Source organism: Zingiber officinale, chromosome 1A (genome assembly GCF_018446385.1).
Source record: "Zingiber officinale cultivar Zhangliang chromosome 1A, Zo_v1.1, whole genome shotgun sequence".
In the NCBI taxonomy this organism is placed as follows: Eukaryota; Viridiplantae; Streptophyta; class Magnoliopsida; order Zingiberales; family Zingiberaceae; genus Zingiber; species Zingiber officinale.
Window position 1 is genome coordinate 158,156,484 of NC_055987.1, and position 24,048 is coordinate 158,180,531.

Here is a 24,048-nt window from a genome sequence, read left to right on the forward strand (position 1 = left end):
TCTAGTTAGAGATGCGCGCATAGCAAGTACAGTTGTCGGGCCCCTCAGCAGCATGATTATGTATTTTAATCTATTACGATAAATAGCTTTCAAAAAACTCACAAATCAGTTGTGTGTACAGTTTAATTTCAGTTCTAGCTTAGTTTTAGTGTAGCTCCGTTCATGCTTTAGCTTAGCTCTTTCTTATTGATACATGTGATAGTTCTATGATCAGTTTTGATTCTATGTTTTGTATGATAGCATGTCATGCCATGCTTTAACATGTTCAGCATAGATTTCAATAGCATGTCTTAAAAAAAAACATACATTGCATCGTATGCATGTTTTGTGAGTTAGATGGTTTCTTACTAAGCGTAAGCTTACAGATACTTCTTTTCCTTATACTGTAGATAAAGGTAAAGGAAAGATGGACTAGCGGAGGCTGGAGGGCAATGCTACAAAGATGTGTGTGGGCAGGAACATGGAATAAAGATCTTAGGGATCTAGCGAGCTTTGTTTTAAGCATTAGAACTTTCTAGCATTTTATCATTCCGCACTTTAGTATGTTTGAAAGCCCTGAACTAGTGAATTATGCACTATGCCATGCTTAGAATGTCAGTTAATTGTTTTTGGTATGTTTATAGCTATATTAGAACTCATGTGTGTGAATTTGGCACGAAACAGTGCTGAAATTAGACTTCTGGTACGAAATCAGAAACCCCGATCGATCAGCCGATCGATTGGGGGTCTTCAGTCGATCAGTTGATCGATTGAGGAGCTTGTACCGCGAATAGTAAGCTCCGGGATCGATCCGCCGATCGATCCGGGCGCGTTCTGTCGTAAACAGAATGCCCTGGAATCGATCACCGGATCGATCAACAAGCCTGGATCGATCAGTCGATCGATCCAGAATATTACCCCGCACACAGTAGCGCGCTGAATCGATCAAGGGATCGATTAGTCAGGATGGATCGATCAGCCGATCGATCCAGAATCTCGTCCGTGCACAGTAGCACGCTGAATCGATCAGTGGATCGATCAGACCACTCCAATCGATCCACCAATCGATTGGGAGGCCTGATAACAGCTAGAAACCCCTCATCTCAGCTCTTGATCATATGGGAAGCCTAGATTGTCTCCCTTAGCATAGGAACAGTATTCAAGATGTAGTTTAAACATGAATTCCAGATCGAATAGCAATTAACAGAATAAAAAATTATGTTAGTTAGTAAAATTCTTAAATCAGATCAGTTTTCCGCACATTAAGAATAGTTAGCAATAGTATAATGTGACGATCCGGCCTTACAGCTTAGCCAGTAGAAGGTGGGTCGTTACAGAGTGGTATCAGAGCAAAAGTTTCATACTTCCTACACACACATCAGCATTGAACCTGCAGCTTCCAAGTAAGAAACGTCTCTCACTTTATTATGCTCTTTCTTTCATGTTTATAGATACTGTAGCATGTTAATTGATGATAGTACCTATCATGATAGTAGTAGTAGTTATATAAACATGATTGCCTTAGTCATGTATGTCCTCTATCTCTTTAGAAAATAGTACGAGGATGCCCAGCTAGAAAGACACCAGCTACTAAGCCCCAGCATGAGGCAGGCAGCTCAGTGCCTCCCCCAGACCTTACCATAGTAGTGGCTCAGTTACAGAAGCAGCTAGCTGAACAATAGCAGGAGATAGCCACCTTAAGGGCTAGTCAGCAGAACACTCCCACTGTCACTCCGAAACCTAACCTGGCAACCCCAGCAGTAATAGCGGTTCCACCAGTCCAACCTACAGCACCAGTAGCCCCAGCAGCAGGGGCAAGGAGGGAAGCTTATCTGATCCAGTGGCAGAAAATTAAGCCAGAGAATTTCTCAGGCACCAGTGAACTATGGGATGCTCAAGTCCAGTTCAAAACACTGGAAAGTACAATGGAGCTTCTGGACTGGCCAGAGCATGAGAAAGTGAAATGTGCCTCTTTCTGCCTGTCAGGGGGCGCACGTATGTGGTGGGAGAGAATTAAAGCGAAGCACCCAGTAAACCAGATGACATGGGCTGACTTCGAGAGAGAATTCTTTGAAGAGTTCTTTCACATGCGGGTTACAAACCGCCACTACGACGAGTTCACTGAATTTCGCCAGGGCAACCTTTCAGTGGAGAAAGCCGTGAAGAAATTCAACAGATTGGCTCGTCTATGCCCTGAGTTAGTCAGCACTGAAAAGGAATGAGTCCGGTTGATGCTCAAGATGCTAAGACCGGAAATAGCAATGAGCGTGACCAGCGGCGTCCATAGGCCGCAAACCACTGAAGAACTAGTAAGCAGTGCTTTGACCACCGATCACTACCAGAACAATATCAAACATCAGAAGCAAGTCCTCTCAGAGTCCAAAGGTCAGGGAGGCTCAGGTACTCAGAAACACCAGGGCCACATCTCCCATGACTCTAACTGGAAAGGGAACTCCAGCAACAAGCGCAAACCAGGGAATTACCCAAAAGGAGGACCAACTAATAAGCAGCCCAGCTATCCCAAGTGTTCTACTTGTGGAAAATTTCACCCAGGAGTTTGTCGCAAGGGCACACGAGGATGCTTTGAATGTGGCCAGGAAGGGCATATGGCTAAACAATGGCCAAACAAGACCAGCTCTCCTCCACCACAGCCGATCCAGTACGAGGTCAAGCCAGCACAGTTGCACCAGATGCAGGCTACTTTAGATGGTCCACACATTAGCCAAGGCAGACTAGAAGCCCCCTCAGTCGCGACAAATGCAAGGATCTACTCACTGACCAGAGAAGATGTAGCGAATGCCTCGACAGTTGTTACAGGTCATATTAGTATTTTTCAGCAAAGTACAACTGTCTTATTCGATACTGGGGCAACCCATTCATATATATCCAGGGCATTCACCGAAAAGTTGGCAATACCTCCAGAGGTACTCAGTAGCCAATTTTTGACGACGCTACCTTCGGGAGAGATTATGGCGTCCACGCACTGGCTCCGAGAAGTGCCGATCATCATAGCAGACAGAGAGCTTTTTGGTGATCTGATAATATTAGATATGGTCGACTACGACGTTATCTTGGGAATGGACTTTCTGACGAAGTACGACGCCTCCATAGAGTGTCGTAAACAGAAAGTTATATTCCAACCTGAAGCAGGAGTACAATTTGAGTACAGCGGAGAATCAAAGAGAAGAGCTAAGAAATTTCTCTCAGCTCTGAAAGCACAGAAATTGCTAGATTCAGGATGTACGGGATTTTTAGCGCGTGTAGTCAATACCAGTCAGGACAAGGACCAAAAGCTAGAAGGGGTCCGAGTTGTATGTGACTACCCAGCAGTCTTCCCTGAAGAGTTACCAGGCTTAGCACCAGACAGGGAGATAGAATTTGAGATAGAACTCATTCCCGGTACAAATCTCATCTCCAAAGCACCCTATCGCATGGCTCCGGCCGAACTGAAAGAACTTCATGAGCAATTGCAGGAGCTGCTTGACAAGGGCTTCATATGTCCTAGTCATTCACCCTGGGGAGCGCTTGTATTGTTCGTGAAGAATAAGGACGGGAGCATGCGCTTGTGTATAGATTACAGAGCACTAAACCAAGTCACGATTAAGAACAGGTATCATCTTCCCAGAATAGATGACCTGTTTGATCAGCTAAAGGGAGCAGCAGTGTTCTCTAAGATAGATCTCAGATCGGGATATCACCAGGTTAAAGTCAAAGAAGGTGATATACCCAAGACGGCTTTCAGGACCAGATACGGACACTATGAGTTCGTAGTCATGCCCTTTGGTGTGACGAATGCTCCAGCTACTTTCATGGACCTCATGAACAGGGTATTCAGAGAATACTTAGATAGGTTTGTTATCGTGTTCATCGATGATATTCTTATATATTCCAGAACTCAGGAAGAACACGCAGAGCACCTGAAGATAGTATTGCGGACTCTTCAGCAGAATCAGCTGTATGCCAAGTTTACAAAGTGTGAATTCTGGCTAGATCAGGTAGCCTTTTTGGGTCACATCATCTCCAAGGATGGTGTTATGGTAGACCCCAGTAAGATAGAAGCTGTGAGTAACTGGAAAAGACCCAAGAACGCCAGTGAAATCATAAGCTTTCTGGGATTAGCAGGTTATTACCGAAAATTCGTAGAGGACTTCTCCAGGATAGCCTTCCCACTGACAGCTCTTACCAGAAAGAACAGAAAATTTCAATGGACAGAGGACTGTGAGAACAGCTTCAGCGAGTTAAAGAGGAGATTGACCAGTCCACCCATTTTGACTCTGCCGGAAAACACAGATAGCTTTGATATTTACAGTGACGCCTCTAAATTGGGACTAGGAGCAGTACTGATGCAAGGAGGTAAGGTGATCGCCTACGCCTCTAGACAACTCAAAGACTATGAGAGGAACTATCCTACTCATGATCTTGAGCTTGCAGCAGTTGTGTTCGCTCTCAAAATTTGGAGACATTACTTGTATGGAGCTCAGTGTAGAGTGTATACAGATCATCAGAGTCTGAAGTACTTCTTCACTCAGAAGGATCTGAATATGCGACAGCGCAGGTGGCTCGAACTGGTCAAGGACTGCGATATAGATATCCTCTACCATCCAGGAAAAGCCAATAAGGTGGCAGATGCACTTAGCAGGAAGTCCAGTGCCACCTTACTATCCCTAGCAGTCATGTCACCGCCCCTACAAAAAGAGATCACGGATTTCAGTCTCGAACTTATAGTGGGACAACTCTCTACTATGACGTTAGAATCCACCTTGTTTGGTGACATCCAGACAGCTCAAGAGCAGGACCCTGAAATTCAAAAAATCAAGCAAGGGTTAGCAGAATCAGAAAGTGGAGAGTTCAGAATGTCCAATATTGGGGTATTGTACTTTGGTGATAGACTTTGTGTTCCAGATCAGGAGGAACTACGAAGAAAGATCCTAGACGAGGCACACAAGACTCCTTATGCGATGCATCCTGGTTCTACCAAAATGTATCAAGACTTAAGAAAACGTTTTTGGTGGCCTGGGATGAAGAGAGACATCGCTAGATATGTTAGCACCTGCCTGACCTGTCAGAGGGTCAAGGCAGAACATCAGAGACCAGGAGGAGTTTTGCAGCCTATTCAGATTCCAGAATGGAAGTGGGAAGATATTTCCATGGACTTCATAGTGGGACTACCCAGAACCACGAATGGTTATGATGCCATCTGGGTAATAGTTGACAGACTGACTAAATCAGTCCACTTCTTAACCATCAGGATATCCTACCCCATGGAACAGCTAGCTCAGTTGTATCTCAAGGAGATCGTTAGACTACATGGAGTCCTACGAACCATTATTTCCGACAGAGACAGTCGATTCACATCACATTTCTGGGAGTGTGTACAGTCAGCATTGGGCATGAAGTTAAAATTTAGCACAGCTTTCCATCCTCAGACAGATGGTCAGACAGAGCGAGTAAATCAGGTACTCGAAGATATGCTTCGAGCATGTGCCCTAGACTTCAAGGGAAGTTGGTGCAAATATCTGAGTTTAGCAGAATTTGCATACAACAACAGCTATCAGGCCACTATCGGTATGGCACCCTACGAGGCTCTTTACGGGCGGAGGTGTAGATCTCCAATCTGCTGGTATGAGAGTGGTGAACAGAAAGAACTAGAGCTTCAGATAGATCTAGTAGCAGATACCACAGCAGCTATACAGCAGATCCGCCAGAGGATAAAGACAGCTTAGAGCCGCCAACAGACCCTTAGAGTTTTCAGTTGGGGATTCAGTGTTCCTCAGAGTAGCTCCCATGAAGGGAGTAATGCGTTTTGGGAAGAAGGGCAAATTAAGTCCCAGATATGTGGGACCATACCTTATCACCAGGAGAGTTGGCAAAGTAGTATATGAACTAGAGCTACCCCAGGATATGTCAACTATCCATAATGTATTTCATGTCTCTATGCTGAAGAAACATATCCCAGATGCCACCCAGGTGATTGAGCCCCAGTCGGTACAAGTCCGCGAAAACCTCAGCTATGATAGTCGGTCTATTCAGATAATGGACCGAACAGTTAAGAAATTGCAGAACAAGGAAGTACCATTAGTAAAAGTCCTTTGGCAAAATCACACAGCAGAAGAGGCAACCTGGGAGACAGAAGCTAGTATGAGACAGAAGTACCCAGGGTTATTCTAAGTTCGAGGACGAACTTTTTATAAGGTATGGGGGATTGTAGCGCCCGGAAAATTCTCAAAATACTTTTAGAAATATTCTATGATTTTTCTGGAATTTTAGGATATTTTTACAGAATTTTTAGAGTAGCGGAAGTAGCAAAAATAAATAGAAACGTAAAATAGTTTAAGCAGGAATTGAACCCGAGACCTAGCAAACTCTACGACTTATGGTGGACTCTAGTAACCAAGTGAACCCAGCAGGGCCGTGCTGAAAGAAGAGGGAACCAATTATATTTATATTTAAGTTGGCAAATTAACTACTTAATATAAATAGGAAACTTAAGTGGGGATGGAGTTTTTCATGTTTTGGCAACTTTTCCTCAAACCCTCACGCCACCCCCTCCTCTTCCTCACCTCACGGCACACCAAGGCCCCGAGAGACCTAGGATTTCACTCCTAGAGACGTAAGGGCACCGTGCGGCAACGACTCCGACACGAGGGCGTTCCTCTCCGCGAGAAGAGCACGTAGACGCAAGAGGATCGTCGAGGGAATCGTCTCCACCAGAAAACTAGCGACTAGAATCATAAGAAATCTAGTGCAGGAGGTAAGAAACCCCTCACCTGCAGTATAAGTAGTTCTCGTGTGATTTCATACTTTAGTTTAGTAGCATATGAATTTGTGACACATAGGTTGTGCAATAGCGCACACCAAGTGTTCGAGAATATGTTCAACGCAGGAAAAAGGGCAACTTAGACACTTTAATAGCTTAGCTAAATGCAATAGAAGCATTTATTTAGTGTACGCAGTTTATTACAGCTTATATGGGACTACGGTCCAATGGGTGGGCTCCCACAGTCGCCTCTAGGTTCAGACAACCTAGCTATAGGTTCAGATAACCTAGAAATAGCAAGATAAGAAAAATTCAGTTATAACCAGTATTTTATTTTCAACAGTGGCACTGTACTGGACTAGATGTCCATTGGGTTGGGCTCCCATAGTCGTCCCTAGGTTTAGATAACCTAGTAACTCTACTAAATTCGGGACTTGCAACCCCGGGTCTAGTTAGAGATGCGCGCATAGCAAGTACAGTTGTCGGGCCCCTCAGCAGCATGATTATGTATTTTAATCTATTACGATAAATAGCTTTCAAAAAACTCACAAATCAGTTGTGTGTACAGTTTAATTTCAGTTCTAGCTTAGTTTTAGTGTAGCTCCGTTCATGCTTTAGCTTAGCTCTTTCTTATTGATACATGTGATAGTTCTATGATCAGTTTTGATTCTATGTTTTGTATGATAGCATGCCATGCCATGCTTTAACATGTTCAGCATAGATTTCAATAGCATGTCTTAAAAAAAAACATACATTGCATCGTATGCATGTTTTGTGAGGTAGATGATTTCTTACTAAGCGTAAGCTTACAGATACTTCTTTTCCTTATACTGTAGATAAAGGTAAAGGAAAGATGGACTAGCGGAGGCTGGAGGGCAATGCTACAAAGATGTGTGTGGGCAGGAACATGGAATAAAGATCTTAGGGATCTAGCGAGCTTTGTTTTAAGCATTAGAACTTTCTAGCATTTTATCATTCCGTACTTTAGTATGTTTGAAAGCCCTGAACTAGTGAATTATGCACTATGCCATGCTTAGAATGTCAGTTAATTGTTTTTGGTATGTTTATAGCTATATTAGAACTCATGTGTGTGAATTTGGCACGAAACAGTGCTGAAATCAGACTTCTGGTACGAAATCAGAAACCCCGATCGATCAGCCGATCGATTGGGGGTCTTCAGTCGATCAGTTGATCGATTGAGGAGCTTGTACCGCGAACAGTAAGCTCCGGGATCGATCCGCCGATCGATCTGGGCGCGTTCTGTCGTAAACAGAATGCCCTGGAATCGATCACCGGATCGATCAACAAGCCTGGATCGATCAGTCGATCGATCCAGAATATTACCCCGCGCACAGTAGCGCGCTGAATCGATCAAGGGATCGATTAGTCAGGATGGATCGATCAGCCGATCGATCCAGAATCTCGTCCGTGCACAGTAGCACGCTGAATCGATCAGTGAATCGATCAGACCACTCCAATCGATCCACCGATCGATTGGGAGGCCTGATAACAGCTGGAAACCCCTCATCTCAGCTCTTGATCATATGGGAAGCCTAGATTGTCTCCCTTAGCATAGGAACAGTATTCAAGATGTAGTTTATGTTGGAGTGTATACTGAAAGCCTAAGTTTTGTAAACATTCATGTTAAATAAAGAATTACATTTGGTCAATTTATCTACATTTGTTTGTAGTTGTTCAATTAATTTATATTGTAGATAACATAGCATGTGGTGTCATATGCAGAAGATAATGTTATCAGTACCTTATAAATTATAAACAGAAGCTCACGACCAAAATGGAAAGGAACATACCATTAGAAGGTCGTAGTGTAATTAGGTATTAGTTTATCTTGACTATATAATTACACTAGTACACTCAGAGTGTATTGAGTAGGACCATTAGAGGTCGTTTCTTTTATACTGACTTTATAAAGGAACAAAGACCTCAGTTATTATGGAAATGTGTGCTCTTAATCCTAATATAATAACAAGCACATATGTTTGATATTTATTTCTTTAATTTATCAATGGGTGAGATTTAGTTCGATAAATCAACAAGCCCGATAAATTGGGAAATGATATCACTTATAGTGTGTGTTGTTGATTATAGAAGGAAACTGTGTCCTAGAGATACTAGGTTGATAATGTCCTCAAGAGGAGCTCATAAAGATTGTCATGTTAAACCCTGCAGGTGGACTTAGTCCGACATGATAATAAGGTTGAGTGGTACTACTTTTGGACTTAGATATTAATTAAATGAGTTGTCAGTAACTCACTTAATTAGTGGACATTCGATATCTTAAACACAGGGAGACTAACACACTCATAATAAGAAGGAGCCCAAAAATGTAATTTGGGATTGGTGCGGTAGTTCAATGATAGTTCTCTAGTGGAATGAATTATCATTGATAAAATTAAGTTGTGTGTTCGGGGCGAACACGGGATGCTTAATTTTATCGGGAGACCAAAACCAATTCCTCCTCTCGGTCCCTATCGTAGCCTCTTATTTATAGAGTTCTATACCCACCTATACCCACCTTCTATACCCACCCAATAGGGGGCCAAGCTAGCTTGGGAAAAGCTAGGGCCTGCCTAGGTATAAATTGGTGGTCGGCCCTAGCTTGAACCCAAGCTAGTGCGGCCAAATTAAATTTAAAAAAGAAATTTAATTTTAATTTTTATTATTATGTGGAAGATATAATTTAAAGAGAATTAAAATTAAAATATCTCTCTTATAAAAGATCTACAAAAGATTAAAGAAAGAGATTAGATCTCTTTCCTTATTTGTAGATTGGAGAGATGTTTTATTTTTCTCTTTAAAATTATTCACATGTTAATAAAATTAAAATTATAGAAATTTCCTTTTATTAACCATGAAGAGATTTTTAAAGAGAAATTTTATTTTTAAAATTTCCGGAAACAAATAAGGAAAGTTTTAATTGTTGATTGAAACTTGTCCAATTTGCTTCCTCTTGATGTGGCCGGCCATTTGAGTTTATTTGGGAAATTTTATTTTATTTTTCTCAAATAAATCATGTCAAGGAAATTAAGGAAATTTTATTGTAAATAAATTTCCTAATTTGCCTAGGCCAAGGAATATAAAAGAAGGGGTAGGGGTGCCTTCATGAGACACAACCTCTATTATTTTCTCTCCCTCTTTTGTTCCTTGGTGTGGCTGGCCATCCTCTCCCTCTCTTCCTCTTGTGGTGGCCGAACCTCTCTCCCTTCCTTGGAGCTCTTGTGGTGGCTGGATACTACTTGGAGAAGAAGAAGAAAAAGGAGAGAAAGCTAGCATCTCTTGGAGCTTGGTTAGTATTTTGGTTTTCTTCTTTGGTGAAGTTCTTCCTTTGTGGCCGAACCTTGCTTGGAGGAGAAGAAGGTGGTTGGTGTTTTCTCATCTCGGTAGATCGTTGTCCACACAACGTCCGAGGTTAGAAGAGGAATACGGTAAAAGATCAAGAGGTTTTTCTACAAGGTATAACTAGTAATTTTTATTTCCGCATCATGCTAGTTATTTATGGAAATAATACCAAATACAAGAGGCTTACGTTCTAGAATTTCGATTATGTTTTTCGATGTTGTGTTCTTTTGTTTTTTCTTTTCCTTGTGATTTGATTGTTCTCTTTGGTTAACCTAAAGTTATTTTAGGAAATTAAATATTAGCTTTCTATAAAAGGTTTTGTCTAGTCGGTGGTGGTTGCTCCCATATCCAAGAAGGCCATGTGCCTCGCCACGTCAGTACTGGGAACCAATTATGGAAATTAATATTTAATGGAATTAATAACTTAAGGAGACTTGGGTCGAACGTGTAAAGTTCCGCAGGAGATCCAAGTCAAAACCTAAAAGAACAAATAGATTAAGTTTTGGATCAAACGTGTTAAGTTCCGCAGGCGATCCAAAATTTAATTTAAAAGAACACATGGTAGCTAGGAAAAGGTTCAGACCTTTGTACAAAATTTTTGTACAGTGGAACCTATAGGTTTTCCGAGTAGCAACCAACAGTTTAAACATGAATTCCAGATCGAATAGCAATTAACAGAATAAAAAATTATGTTAGTTAGTAAAATTCTTAAATTAGATCAGTTTTCCGCACATCAAGAATAGTTAGCAATAGTATAATGTGACGATCCGGCCTTACAGCTTAGCCAGTAGAAGGTGGGTCGTTACACGAAGGCCGACTGAGATGGTGCTAGTGTTGACAAAGAAGCGACTTGGACACACCTAGCGTATGTGCAACATAATAACATACCCCCACATGGAACTCAGGGATAGTGGTGACGAAGTCGACGGTACTCAGGCGCTGCGTACATTCAGACAAACACACGGAGCGTTAGAGACCAGAAACAAGGGAAAAAGTCCTCGGTGCAGACCCTCTAACGCTCAAGTCAAGTACTTTTCCCCAGAAGAACAGTGTACGAAGGAAAAAAGAACTGTTGAAAATGAGTGCGAATGTGCGCGTACCTGGCTAAGGGAGAGGACCTCCCTTTTTATATCACATTGTGTGCCTTTAGAGTCTGCATGTTGTCAGAGAATGTCAGGTGTCAGAGCATATCGGGTGAGAAAAAATATACGGTGGCCTCCTAATGGTAGAAGGAAGGTTCTATTCGCAAGTAATAGTAGACCACTGGAATATTCCCTGACGCATGACAGCTATTCTTTGATAGGAGGTTACGATTCCCTGACATTGTTTGTCGCTTAGCGCTTTCCATCCCGCTCGGATTTAGCTACGGATAGCTCAGGATAACCGTTCAGAGGTACCACCTGACCTGAGTCTTGATAAGGAGGCTAAGCCGTGGCTACCCGCCCGGGTTTTATCTACTATCTGTATCTGAGACTGTGGCGAGGGACTCATCCTTCATGCCTTGATCGTTGCTGGGTCGGCCAGGAGTTGCTTTAGTGAAAGTACTCGACCTGCTCACACGACTCGAGCTGGGGAAGCTCGATCAGTCGGGGGCAGGTCAGGAACTAATCTAGGCCACCTCTTACGTCTCAGATTTGGGGACCTGCCCTGCCTGTGCCCGACCAAGAATTATGCAACTGATAACATGAGACGATCTAATTCTCTCTCTCCTGACTGTTAACTGTTATGTCCCCTTAAATTTTTGATTATCATGTTTCCTTAATTTTTAATTGTCACGTCTCATTAACTTTTGACTGTTGACTGATTAATGTTATTGGCGTATCATACTGCATTTAAATAATTTTACTTATTTGGATCAGTTTTTAAAATATTCATGATCACTGTCAAGCTGTATGCAACACTGTCACTAGAATTCGTCTTAATACCATCAATTCTTTTATTTATCAATTGTCCTTGTTTATTTATGTATATTATTTCTACCTATATGATCTTTCTTCGTCACATGTATGTTTTTCAAATTTTATTAGAGCCTTTAACACCATTTTTTCTTGGAGCCACTACCTACCACAAATTAAGCGATCAAGCATTGTTAAAATTTGTGCTTTTGACGAAGAATGTATGTGATGAGGGTTTGGTTGGTGAGGTGAGAAAAAAATTGTTTAATCTTTGGATATTTAAAATTATCAAATGACCATAATTTTTTATTACACAAACTATTAAAAATATGTACATATAGAATTTTTTTCTTAAAAAATTTTGTGAAACCAATCGCACCTAATATTTGAAACAAAAAATTTTAATATTGAATGAGAATGACATGCTATTTCTTGCCTTAAAGTTTAAATATAAAAACCATCACCTACCACAAAGTTGTAAAACGGTAGGCATTTCGTCAGCTTGTTCAACTACCGTTTCTTATGATATTTTTTTTTAGTAAAGAAAGCCCTTAATAATGTATTTAATATTTAACATATCTTTTAAAATTTATATCACTTAAACCAAATTGAAATTAAAATTGCTCCAAAAGGAAAAAAAAAAACTTGTACTATTTTATGATAATTTTAGTTTAATTTTTTTTAGATAAAATATGAGAAGTATATTCATTTAATGATGTGAATAAAAAAGAATTGTCTTTTTAATTTTTAACCCTTTTTTTTCTTTCTCTGAAATGAGAAGGATTGTTAGGGTAGGTTATTGCTTCTTTACATGCAAAGTTTCATGAACAATGACAAATATGGAACTAAACTTAATTCTTAGTATTATTAAATTAACTAAAAATTGGACAAGGATTCTCGTCCGGGGATTAGCCTTGGTCCCTTCTTTATTCATTAGTTGAATAATTACAGTTTAATTCTCACGGAAGAGACCTCTATAACGATTGAGAAGGCCATATTAGTAATTATCATATTTTTGATTTGTTTGATAGATAAAATATAGGATCAGACCGTACCGTGTATCTCAAATTAATCGGATTGTAAAATTTAATTACTTAGTTAAAAAAAAAAAACCAAACCCGACCTGATACAGTGCGCTATAAATGCACACCTCTGAGTCTAAGCAGGCCGCTACGGTCCATTTTCAAGATCTTCGGGCTTGTCACGGTGCCACCCTCACTCGACCAACTCCAATGGCGGCCTCCACCGGACCCATCGTCGATCCTTCCCTCCGCCTCCGCCACTTCTCTTCCCTCTCTCGCCGCCTCTTCCTAGCTCCTTCTCGGCTCCACGCTTCTCCTATTCTCCGCCACCGTCTCCCGCGCTTTGTCGCGATGGCTGGAGGATCGGACCCGAAGCCGAGGGTCCTGGTTGCCGAGAAGCTCGGCGAAGCTGGTATGGAACTTCTCAAGGGAGAGGTCGATGTGGAATGCTCCTACAACCTCTCCCCCGAGGAGCTCCACTCCAAGATCGCGCTTTGCGATGCTCTGATTGTGCGCAGCGGCACGAAGGTCGGCCGCGACGTGTTCGAGTCCTCCGGAGGCAGGCTTCGGGTCGTCGGACGCGCCGGAGTGGGGATCGATAACGTGGATCTCGCAGCCGCCACAGAGCACGGCTGTCTCGTTGTGAACGCGCCCACTGCGAACACGGTGGCCGCGGCAGAGCATGGGATTGCTCTGCTCACCGCCATGGCTCGCAACATCGCTAGATCTGATGCCTCCATGAAATCTGGTATGATCTTTAGTCCTCCCTGAACCCTTAAAGTCTCGTTTGAACATTTTAAATGTCACTGGCCTTTCTTTTATGGCAAGTAACGAAAACATGACGGCTTAGTTTTCATAGGAAAGAAAGACATTCTATTTTTTGAATCCTTTTGTGTGAAACGAAGAACCCCACCGAACGTTGTATATAATTACAGGAATATTGGGAATTTACATAAGCTTGCCATTAATTTTCAAGAAGTCACTCCTTTTTTATCTTCCTAGTTCCTATATGCTAAATCTTATGGAAGAAATCTTTAATAATTTCGTCTGGTTTCTATATTACCTTTTTTTTCTCTGGTTAAGTGAAAGTTTCAAAATGTACATGTTTGCGAAATGAATCTACCAAATGAATAAAAGAAAGAAATAAAGAAAAACAAAAAATAACAAGAACATTACCCTACAAAGAAGGATATTAAGAAAGTGAAACTATCCTTTTTGACCAAAAAACAAAAAAAAAAACTAATCCTTGGTACTATTGAGATTTTACCTAGCTGCATGTCACTTTAATACAGTTTCTACATTCATTTGGAAATTCATATTTGGGTAGTCCATGCTCATAGAATCTTTTTAAATTTTCATGTCAACAAATATATTAAAGAATACAGGCACAAATTTACACTTCTCTTTCTGGCCCACTGCTCGCCTCCTTCATACCTTAGAAATGGAAATGATAGAAATGCAAGTTACTAATCATTGGATTTAAATATTTAATGAGATTAAAGGGGAAAAACTCTAGGCTTTTGGATGTGTTATAGGATAGTTCCATTAATGGAAAAAACAACATAAATGATCATATTTATTTCATAATAAGAATGTTCATCCAAGTAATCTAACTAGTCAATAAGTAGCAAAGATACTCCTATTTCTTGGTGTGAAAATGAAGATTTTTTTTTTGCCACTTGATTCTTTTATTATGCAATTTATTTTCCTTTTAAATTATGAAAAATCTAAATTATTAGTACACCATGTATCCCCATTTTCTGACCAAGTTTGCTATTGGTATAAGCTAAATTTTGTACGAATGTTGCTCGTTTCATTCTTGACTAGCTTCTGTGATCTTATACCCACTTGTTATAGTCCTCTGTTGTCTTTGAAACTGATATAGTAATCATTTGACCGGCCAATCAGTTACACATTTGTTTAGGAAATCTCTCTTTTTTGTTAAGAGGAAATGGCCCATGGTTAATGTACTATGCATTACATATCAAGCTGTCATAACTAAATAGCGTGTCCTGCTCTATGCATTATGTACGTAGCAACATCATAACAAAAGCTTGCTGTGAATCCCAATTTTTTTTAGGTTAACCATGTATGTACTATGTACTATGTACTATGATTACTTGTTTTTTGATCTTCTGATTTGCACACAAACCAATCAATTTATTGTTTGTTTCTTAATCTTCTGATTTGCACACAAGCCAATCAATCATTGCTTGCTTTTAATCTCACTTTTGATTTGCACAAGTCAATCCTCATCCAAAATTTCTTTCCCTTATGGAAGTGTTGTTTAATTTGCAGAATTTATAGTCCTGTTTGATGTCAATGAGTTGTTGAATACTGTATGAACGCAAATTGAATTATACTTAATTCTTCATTATTTAGCAGCAGTATAACTTAACTGCAAAGAACATGTTTCTCCCCTGGGCTGGTTTTCTACTGTGCACGAACAAGTTTGAATTTTCAACTTACAATTGCACACATGGAAGTTCATGGTCGGACAGCTGAAACTGAAGGAGAGTTCTGTTGATCTTACCTTCAAAATAGATCTATGAATGATTGATCAAGGAAGGCTGTCGTGCATAAAACTACTACGAGGATAAAATAACAACTTATAATCATACTTGGCGAACCTATATTTTCTTCACGAAGAAGAATATGGAGATTGCTTATCACACTTGGAATTATGCTTCATGCTTGTTCTTTCATTTATTTGTTACATTCTTTTCTTCAATGATTCTACTGACTTGGTTATATTGTTATATATCAGTTTGTTTTGGTTTGTTTTTCAGTATGTTTCTCAGCAGTCTATCAATTTATGTCAATTAGGTTTGCAAATATCAGTAAGTGGCCTTACCAGTGATATTTTCTCGATGGTTTAACCGCTTATAAAGCAATGTGAGACCATTCCTTGTTTGGTGAAGTAGGGACAGGATTAAACCCCTACCAATAGTGATGTTGTATGATTCGTACTCAGCACATGTTGGCAAAAAGTCCTCAGGATCTAACTCTGACTATAGACCAAGCAAGTGTTCATGCATTGTACATCCTTTAATTGTGCATTTGTATTGTTAGCTTATCTAATCTTATCTGGCAATTTCTTAGCAAAATAACATCTAGCAGATAAATGGTTGTATTGGATGTGTCACTCTTGTAGGAAATGAAATTTATCTCAGCACCTTCTCAAAGTATTTGTTCATACATTATACTGCTTTATTAAATTCTCAGGTAAATGGGAGCGCAACAAATATGTTGGTGTATCACTTGTTGGCAAAACACTTGCTATTTTGGGGTTTGGGAAAGTTGGATCTGAGGTAGCACGTCGTGCCAAAGGGCTCGGAATGCATGTCATTGCACATGACCCATATGCGGCTGCAGATCGTGCCCATGCTATTGGGGTGGAGTTAGTAACCTTTGATGAAGCATTAGCAAGGGCAGATTTTATCTCATTGCATATGCCTCTAACTCCTTCAACTTCTAAAATTCTTAATGATGAAGCTTTTGCAAAGATGAAAAACGGGGTGAGGATTATAAATGTTGCACGCGGTGGTGTGATAGATGAAGAAGCTTTACTAAGGGCATTGGATTCCGGAGTTGTTTCTCAGGTGCTTATCCTATGTTTTACTCAAATCTTTTTTTCCCACTTAATTTTGGTTTCCTTACAGTTGACTCTGTGTGGAAGCTAAATTTAGTTGTGAGATACCTTAAAACTTTGTAAGTTTATCAGGCTGCTTTAGATGTATTCACCAGAGAACCCCCATCCGCCCAAGACAAGTTGGTTCTGAATGAAAAAGTTACAGTCACACCACATCTTGGTGCCAGCACTGTTGAAGCGCAGGTTAGGAGAATTGTGCTGCTACTCTTACTTTACTATAGATCGCAGATTCAGATAGATGAGACCTAGAGGCATTTATTTTGATTCTTATGTTTAAGTTTAAAACCAGGAGGAAGTGGCGATTGAAATAGCTGAAGCTGTTCTTGGAGCTCTGAAAGGAGAGCTTGCTTCTACAGCAGTAAATGCTCCAATGGTTCCTGCTGAGGTATGTCTGCTTGGTGTTCTGAACTGTGCATCTAATTTCTCTAGGAACAAAGAAACATATACTGAGATATTAAATCACACTTTCTTTTCTTATCTGCTACTAAAAACTACGACATGACTTACTCTTTAACTGTTGGCTTAGATGCTGATCAAAGATGCTGCAACTGATATGAGTCCTCTGAAATTTCTGACAGACATGCTAACACTCACACACGAAGTGCATTGTTTCTTAAGTCAAAATCTTAATGATAAAACCTTTTATCACAAAGCTAAACTATAAGCTATTTCTTGACGTAGCAATATTATGTTTTGGATCCATCATGGCGTTTGATATAATTTACTTTTGTGCTTTCTAGGTCATGTCTGAGCTTGCGCCATTTGTTGTCCTAGCTGAGAAACTTGGCAGGTTAGCTATACAACTTGTAGCAGGAGGCAGTGGTGTGAAATCGGTGAAGGTGACCTACACATCAGCAAGAACTTCTGGAGATCTCGACACTAGATTGCTCCGAGCCATGGTCACCAAAGGTCTCATCGAGCCCATATCTGATGCCCATGTTAACCTCGTGAATGCCGACTTCATTGCCCGGAAAAGAGGCATTCGTATCTCAGAGGAGAGAGTTTATTTGGATGGTTCTCCGGAGGATCCTATAGAGTCCATAATGGTTCACATTGCCAATGTTGAATCTAAATTTCCCACAGCTATGTCTGGAACCGGAGAAATAACAGTGGAGGGCAAAGTAAAGGATGGCATACCCCATCTAACCAAGGTTGGGTCATTTCAAGTGGATGCTAGCATGGAAGGAAGTCTGATACTCTGCAGGCAGGTTGATCAACCTGGGATGATCGGATTCGTGGGAGGTATTTTGGGCGATCAGAATGTCAATGTGAGCTATATGAGCGTCGGACGGATTGCTCCTCGTAAACATGCAGTTATGGCTATCGGTGTCGACGATGAACCCTCCAACGAAGCTTTAAAGAAGATAGGTGACATCCCAGCCATTGAGGAGTTTGTTTTTCTTAAATTGTAAGGCTATTTAGCCTTAATGCAAAATAATATCTGGATGTGTCTTACTTTCTACTTCTTTGGTGGTTCTTCTAATTTGATGAACTAGATCATTTTTCAATTCATGAAGATTTTCTTGATTCATTGGTATATATATATATATATAGAATAAAAAAAACAAAATATTTTAACAAATTAATAATGAATTTCGGAAAATGTGCATGGGCATTTGAATTGTAAAAGTATTACATATTTGGAAATATCTAGTTTTTTTCCGAGTAATATATAATTTTCAAATATATATATATATATATATATATATATATATATATATTTAAAATTTATCTATTTAGCGTTTACATATTTTTAAAATTTATTCAGATCTTTAAATTTTTTTAAATCTATTCAATTATTTTTTAAACTATATTAATCTCAAATAAAAAGTTGCTGTGATACTTTACTATGTTTTTTTTATAATCCAGTTCGCCCGACTAATCTTAATCTTGAGAAAAATAAAGATAAAGAAAGCCTTAAGCACTTATTTGATATTGAGTTCATTTTAAATTGTCAAAAATCTTCAGATAACAATTTTTTATAAATAAAGTGTCCCTTTAAAACAAATTGAACAAAAAAATTAAATTACTTGAGAGTTTTTAAATAAAAAAGTACCAACAAATACAAATTGAACAAACTAATTGGTTACACTGGCCAATATTAATCTGTCCAATTACATATTTATCATATTAAGCTATTGAAAACTTCTTTAAAAATCAATGAATTGAACGAAAAATTTAAAAAAAAATAAGAAAGGAGAAAGCCCTCCATGGTAGAAGTGTTCTGGGGAGGGAAGAGATATTGTCTAGGTATGCAAGGCAATAGTTTATCCTGCGATAAATGTTAATGGTTCAAGTCCGCCTATATCTGTTACTATGATAAGTCATTTTTTTTAATTAAACAGTTATTTAGTATTCATAGATATTGATAAGATACTTCTATTTAGTAAAAAATATGAATCAGATGGAACATGCAATCGGTCCACCCACAAAAGTTTCCCAAGGCCGCTTAGTACTGCTTATATTAGCTTTAATATTAATGGTGAGGTTCAAATGAGAAAATACTTAGGGGTATTTAGTTAGGGATTATCGTTGATAACCTTAGTAAATTATCTATAAAAATTTTATTTAATTTAGGTAATGAGCGATTTTCGTCATGCCAGTAATTTGAGAATATAATCCGGAATCAGAAAATCTGGAAAACCTATGGTCTTTCACGATGCTGGGATTATTATTTTCCACATCATCACCGACTTTTTTGCAACCTTCCCATGAGATGTGGCCAATCAGCTCAGCATTCCGGAGCTCATCTTCTAGACCACCAACACCTACGGACTCATGGCTTCTCTCCACGTTGCAACATCACAACTCTGACGAGGGATATATTGGCAGAGTTCGCATTGGGCCTAACAGAGAGCAGCCACCCCTTCTTGCGGGTGGTCCAACCCGACCTAGTGGAAGGGGGCATCGAGGCGCTGCTTGAGGGATGGTCGAGGAAACTAAAGGACAGAACTTGTTGATGAGGTGGTGTCATCAAGGGAAGGTTCTGTGCCACCAGACCATCGCACGGTGGTTGGAACTCGATGACGGAGAGCATGGCTCGTGGCATTCTGGTGATCTACTCGTCGAGTTCGTAAACTAATACAATACACCAACTGCTAGTATGCTTGCCAACATTAGGAATTCAGCATGAAGATCGAGGAGGAAGTGAGGGGGCAGCAAGCGAAGGAGGTTGTCTGGGAAGCATGGAAAGGGGAGGAGATGAGGAAGAAGGCGATGGATCGGAATAGAAGAGAAGGCACGACAAGCCACGGCAAAAGACTGAACTTCGTTTAAAAGGTAAATTAGTAAATGCCAAATTAGATTGTTGTACAACGTTGAATCAAATAAACTAAACACACTCTTATGATGGATACCCAAACACCCAGAGTCAAGGATTTAAGATTTAGGATTTAATAGCAAGCTGCAAAATGTTTAGTGAAGTTAAAAATAAGCACAGATCTAGATATTTCTCAAATAGGTCAACCTTTCATGGCAAGAGACATCCTCGCAAACTGAGCGTCAAACTGATTCAGATTGACAAAGTGGGCAATTGCGGGTGAATCAAATTTTGATCCAGTTCAACTGATAAAAAAAAACAAAAAACATATGGTCTAACCCAACACAGTCCAAATCAATTGCAAAGTCAATCAGAACTATAAAAAATAAGCTTCAGTCGAGTAAATATTTGGATAGGCATAGACCAAAATCAAACACTGAACAAAAAAAAATATTGATCTACACCCACCGACAACACTAATGGGACGTCGACAAAACAGTAGGGATGCTTCGACTATAACATCTCACCTCTAGCACTTTCAGCTTCCGGTCAGACCATAAAAAGAAAGTTGATTCTTCCCTTCTCGTGCTTATCTTGTAGCCTCTGTTGGCATTTATATCTTCGTGCATACTTCGTCTACTTCGTGTTCATCATTTTGCTGTATGGATTAGTGTATCAGAGTGTATTGGCAGAACTGTACTTCCAGACCATTGGCGAGAAGGTTCAGTCTTTAGAAGCTGAAAATACAGAAATGAAGCAGGTAGTTAGGTTACGAAAACTTGCAGAGAGTATTCACAGCCAAAGAAAATTGAATTACAGCTAGAAACCACAAAAGCTCTATGATCAACCAAGAGTTCAAAACTTCTTTCCCTTTGAAAAGATGTCAACAGATGAAAGACAAAAAAAAGGTTGTGATCTTCCCCTCACATTCTTAATTTTACTAAGTCAATTTCATCAACAAATCAAGTAAATGGATCAGTATCATTATTGTCATCAAGCCTGTGCTAGCCCCAATTAATTAAGATTGACAGGATTTTTTTTCCTCCATTGAATAAAACAAATACACCAGGCAGCTTTAATTTTCTAGGATATATAACATCAGCACGAGTAAAACTGTATGAAACATAACATTTTGCTCATACAGTGTTTAAAATAGAAATAAGAAAAAAACAAAGGTAAATCATAGCACCAAAACATAAAGGAACTGGATGCAATTTATCAGGAAAATTTTATAAGTTAGAGCAGAAAAATGCCCCGGCGAATATAATTCCTACTCCAGTAGGAATTGGCCCAGAGTATTAATCCTTAGCTTGAGTGATGGCCGTGAATCAGTGTGTACCTAAATGACAGTTGAGTGCTACCCAACCACATAATCAATTGAACAAAGAAAAACATGTCAACTAACTTTTAATGCTTAACATAGGAAACACTATAGATGAGAACACAAGGAAAAAATGTAATGAACACTTGAAAAGGAAATTTTGGACACGCTTGTATTGGACAGTTATATTAAATTCATTTGATTAAAGACAATCCATGAAACCATATTAGACATAAATCTATTATGTGTACATCTAGGGTTAATCAGAAAAGGGATAATATATATATCCTATAAATCTAAGTATAATCCATAAAAAATTTCCTAGACGATGACAAGATGCCCAAGAAATATATTTCATGACAAGTCTAAGACCACTTGAGGCATACAACCTTTAACAAGTGATGTAACTAAGGAATATATTAATACAAGCGGACAAAAAATGCATCGTAAATATCATCTAGCCGTATACTAAAACTGTTACAGATATCACAAGCAACAGATAGAACAAACAAATAAGACTTTTGAACTATGAATGCTTCTTATCCGAAGTCACAGTCGATAAAGATGTAACAGATAAAATTTAAATTTTGATTAACAAATATCGTACGACACAGCAACCCTAAACAACAATGACAATATCACAGCCTAACTGTTCAGAATCAGCTAATTTTGTGGCATTAAATAATAAAAAGGCAACAACTAAGCTTCGTATGAAAATACAAAAAGATATATAGACTTTTCATCATTGAGCATGTCAAATTAGTAGCCTATGAGCTTATCCCAAAATTATGACAGTTCTACAATAAAATTGTTGAAACACCAAGCCATCCCCACAAAACAATTTATGAAACTGTGTAGTGTCACAATATAATAGCTCAACCTCCAAATCCCGATAACTCGGTAAGTAACCAATACACACTAGAGAAGATACAGACGAAAATTATTCCGACCATACAATTGGAAGAAGCGTTTGTAACTTCAAAAATCTGGATATTAGACGAAAATGAAAACATAATAAACAATATCAATGAAGAAGCAGACCAAACCATCATATTCACCTAAAAAAGTAAAATATATAAAGGCAAGAAAATCCTAAATCAGCAGTACCTCTAAAATTCCCATAAGACTATGAATATCCATTGTGCAACTCATTCTAGCCAAGCTCTTTCCCTCTACCTTGATGTAGCTAACTCTTTAGAGATCAATAAAGAAAGTATGAATAACTCTAAAGTTGATTGATCTTTCCATTTTTAGGTCATTTCTTCTGTGTGGAATGTCAGTTCTTTAAATAGATTTCACAACGACAGCATTTGTACATAGAAGATCCAACTCAATAATCAAAATTTTCTAATTCAACATAAATAAAGTAATGTAGCTACTATATTTAGAAAAAAAAAGGAAGAGAAGAAGAACAGATAGAACAATTTCTTTGGATACTGTGGAATAATCATCTTAATCAAATGAAACTACGACATAGATCTGAATCAACTATCGATGGTGCTAAAGAGAGGGGGGAAACGAACGGACTCTTTTAGCAACGTTCCCTTTGCTAAGCGTCAGATCAGGATGTCAGAGGCGGAGAATCGTGGCTTGGAGGTCATCATCTGGTGGCGGGAGAAGGTTAAGATCAAATGGCAGTGTATGCTGGTACGCAGAAGAGATGTCACGCTCGTCGTCAACGACGGAGGACGACGACCCGCAGTCACTGTGACGGTCGTCGTCGCCATCTAGAACTCTCTGGGGTTGAGGTTTGGCCTGCCTCCCCAGCTGCGACATACGTCGATGGCTCAGCGCTGCCACCACCGGCGGAGGAAGACGCGGCCCACTGAAGGACTCCACGGTGCTGCTGTGGCTGCTCGACGTCGGCCGCTGCAGCGACGGAGGCGGGAGGTCATGGTGGCCGTGGCCGAAGGGAAATCGGGCGGCGAAAGGGCGGCGTAACACAGGAGTAGGGGAAGGGGAGGCAGCGGCGGCGAGAGGGAAGTTGGTCTTAGCCTTGGGACCCCGGAAGGCGCGGGCAGCGGCGTCGTACGCCAGCGCGGCGGCCTCGGCAGAGTCGAAGGTGCCGAGCCACACCCTGGCCTTCTTCCACGGATCCCGGATCTCGGCCGCGAACCGCCCCCACGGCCGCTTGCGCACACCTCGGAACCGCATCCCCGCCGCCGCCGCCGCCGCCGGGGGCTCCATCTGAACTTGCCCCTTCCGCATCTGGCCGACAGATCGAAGGAATGAGAAGGGGGAAGCGAAGGAAAGGGGGAGGAAGGAGGAGAGATGGGATCAAAGCAGGAGGAGTGTTGAATTCGCCATGTCGAATTGTTCAAAATTAGGGGGATAAATTGGCTGGCTGATTCACGATGGTGATCGATTGCCACACAAAGAAGGGAAGATGATTTGTTTGTATGTTCTGTGAGGGGTCACGTCTCCGTCTACATCTCTCCGTCTCTTCCCTTTCCTTCCCCTCCGCGCCTCCTCCGCTTCCCCATCTTTTTCTCTTTTCGGATGTTTTCTTTTCTCTTCCCTTCCGATGGTCTTACATTTCGAAATGACTATCCTGCCCTCCTTACGGTATTGTTATTCAGGTAATTTCAAAATATATATTATTGAAAAAAATAAAAGGACAACGCTCGCTCGATAAATATTAAAAAAATCATAAAAAATGTGATACATATAAAGTTTAGATAAATATAATCAAAACTATTATAATATTATTAAAATATTTGTTTTAAAAAAAATAAAGTAGAAATCTATTTTAACATTTGTTCAACACTTTTTTAATAATAAAAAAACTCATTTAAATTTTATC

At 39.9% G+C, this 24,048-nt stretch overlaps 2 protein-coding genes across 2 annotated transcripts; one reads left to right on the plus strand and one right to left on the minus strand.

Annotated features, from left to right (window-relative positions):
* The first annotated feature begins 13,160 nt into the window (after positions 1-13,160).
* LOC122038156 (D-3-phosphoglycerate dehydrogenase 1, chloroplastic-like) lies at positions 13,161-18,196 on the plus strand. Its single transcript, XM_042597782.1, has 5 exons — positions 13,161-13,761; positions 16,239-16,615; positions 16,738-16,848; positions 16,955-17,050; positions 17,406-18,196. The coding sequence occupies exons 1-5, from the start codon at positions 13,224-13,226 to the stop codon at positions 18,075-18,077; spliced, it is 1,794 nt and encodes a 597-aa protein (XP_042453716.1). The 5' UTR covers positions 13,161-13,223; the 3' UTR covers positions 18,078-18,196.
* A 2,082-nt stretch (positions 18,197-20,278) lies between these two features.
* Positions 20,279-23,768, minus strand: LOC122038157 (ethylene-responsive transcription factor 3-like). The gene is made up of 2 exons (XM_042597783.1): positions 22,773-23,768; positions 20,279-20,661 (listed from the first exon to the last, which is right to left on the minus strand). The coding sequence occupies exon 1, from the start codon at positions 23,451-23,453 to the stop codon at positions 22,815-22,817; it is 639 nt and encodes a 212-aa protein (XP_042453717.1). The 5' UTR covers positions 23,454-23,768; the 3' UTR covers positions 20,279-20,661; positions 22,773-22,814.
* Positions 23,769-24,048: the final 280 nt, after the last annotated feature.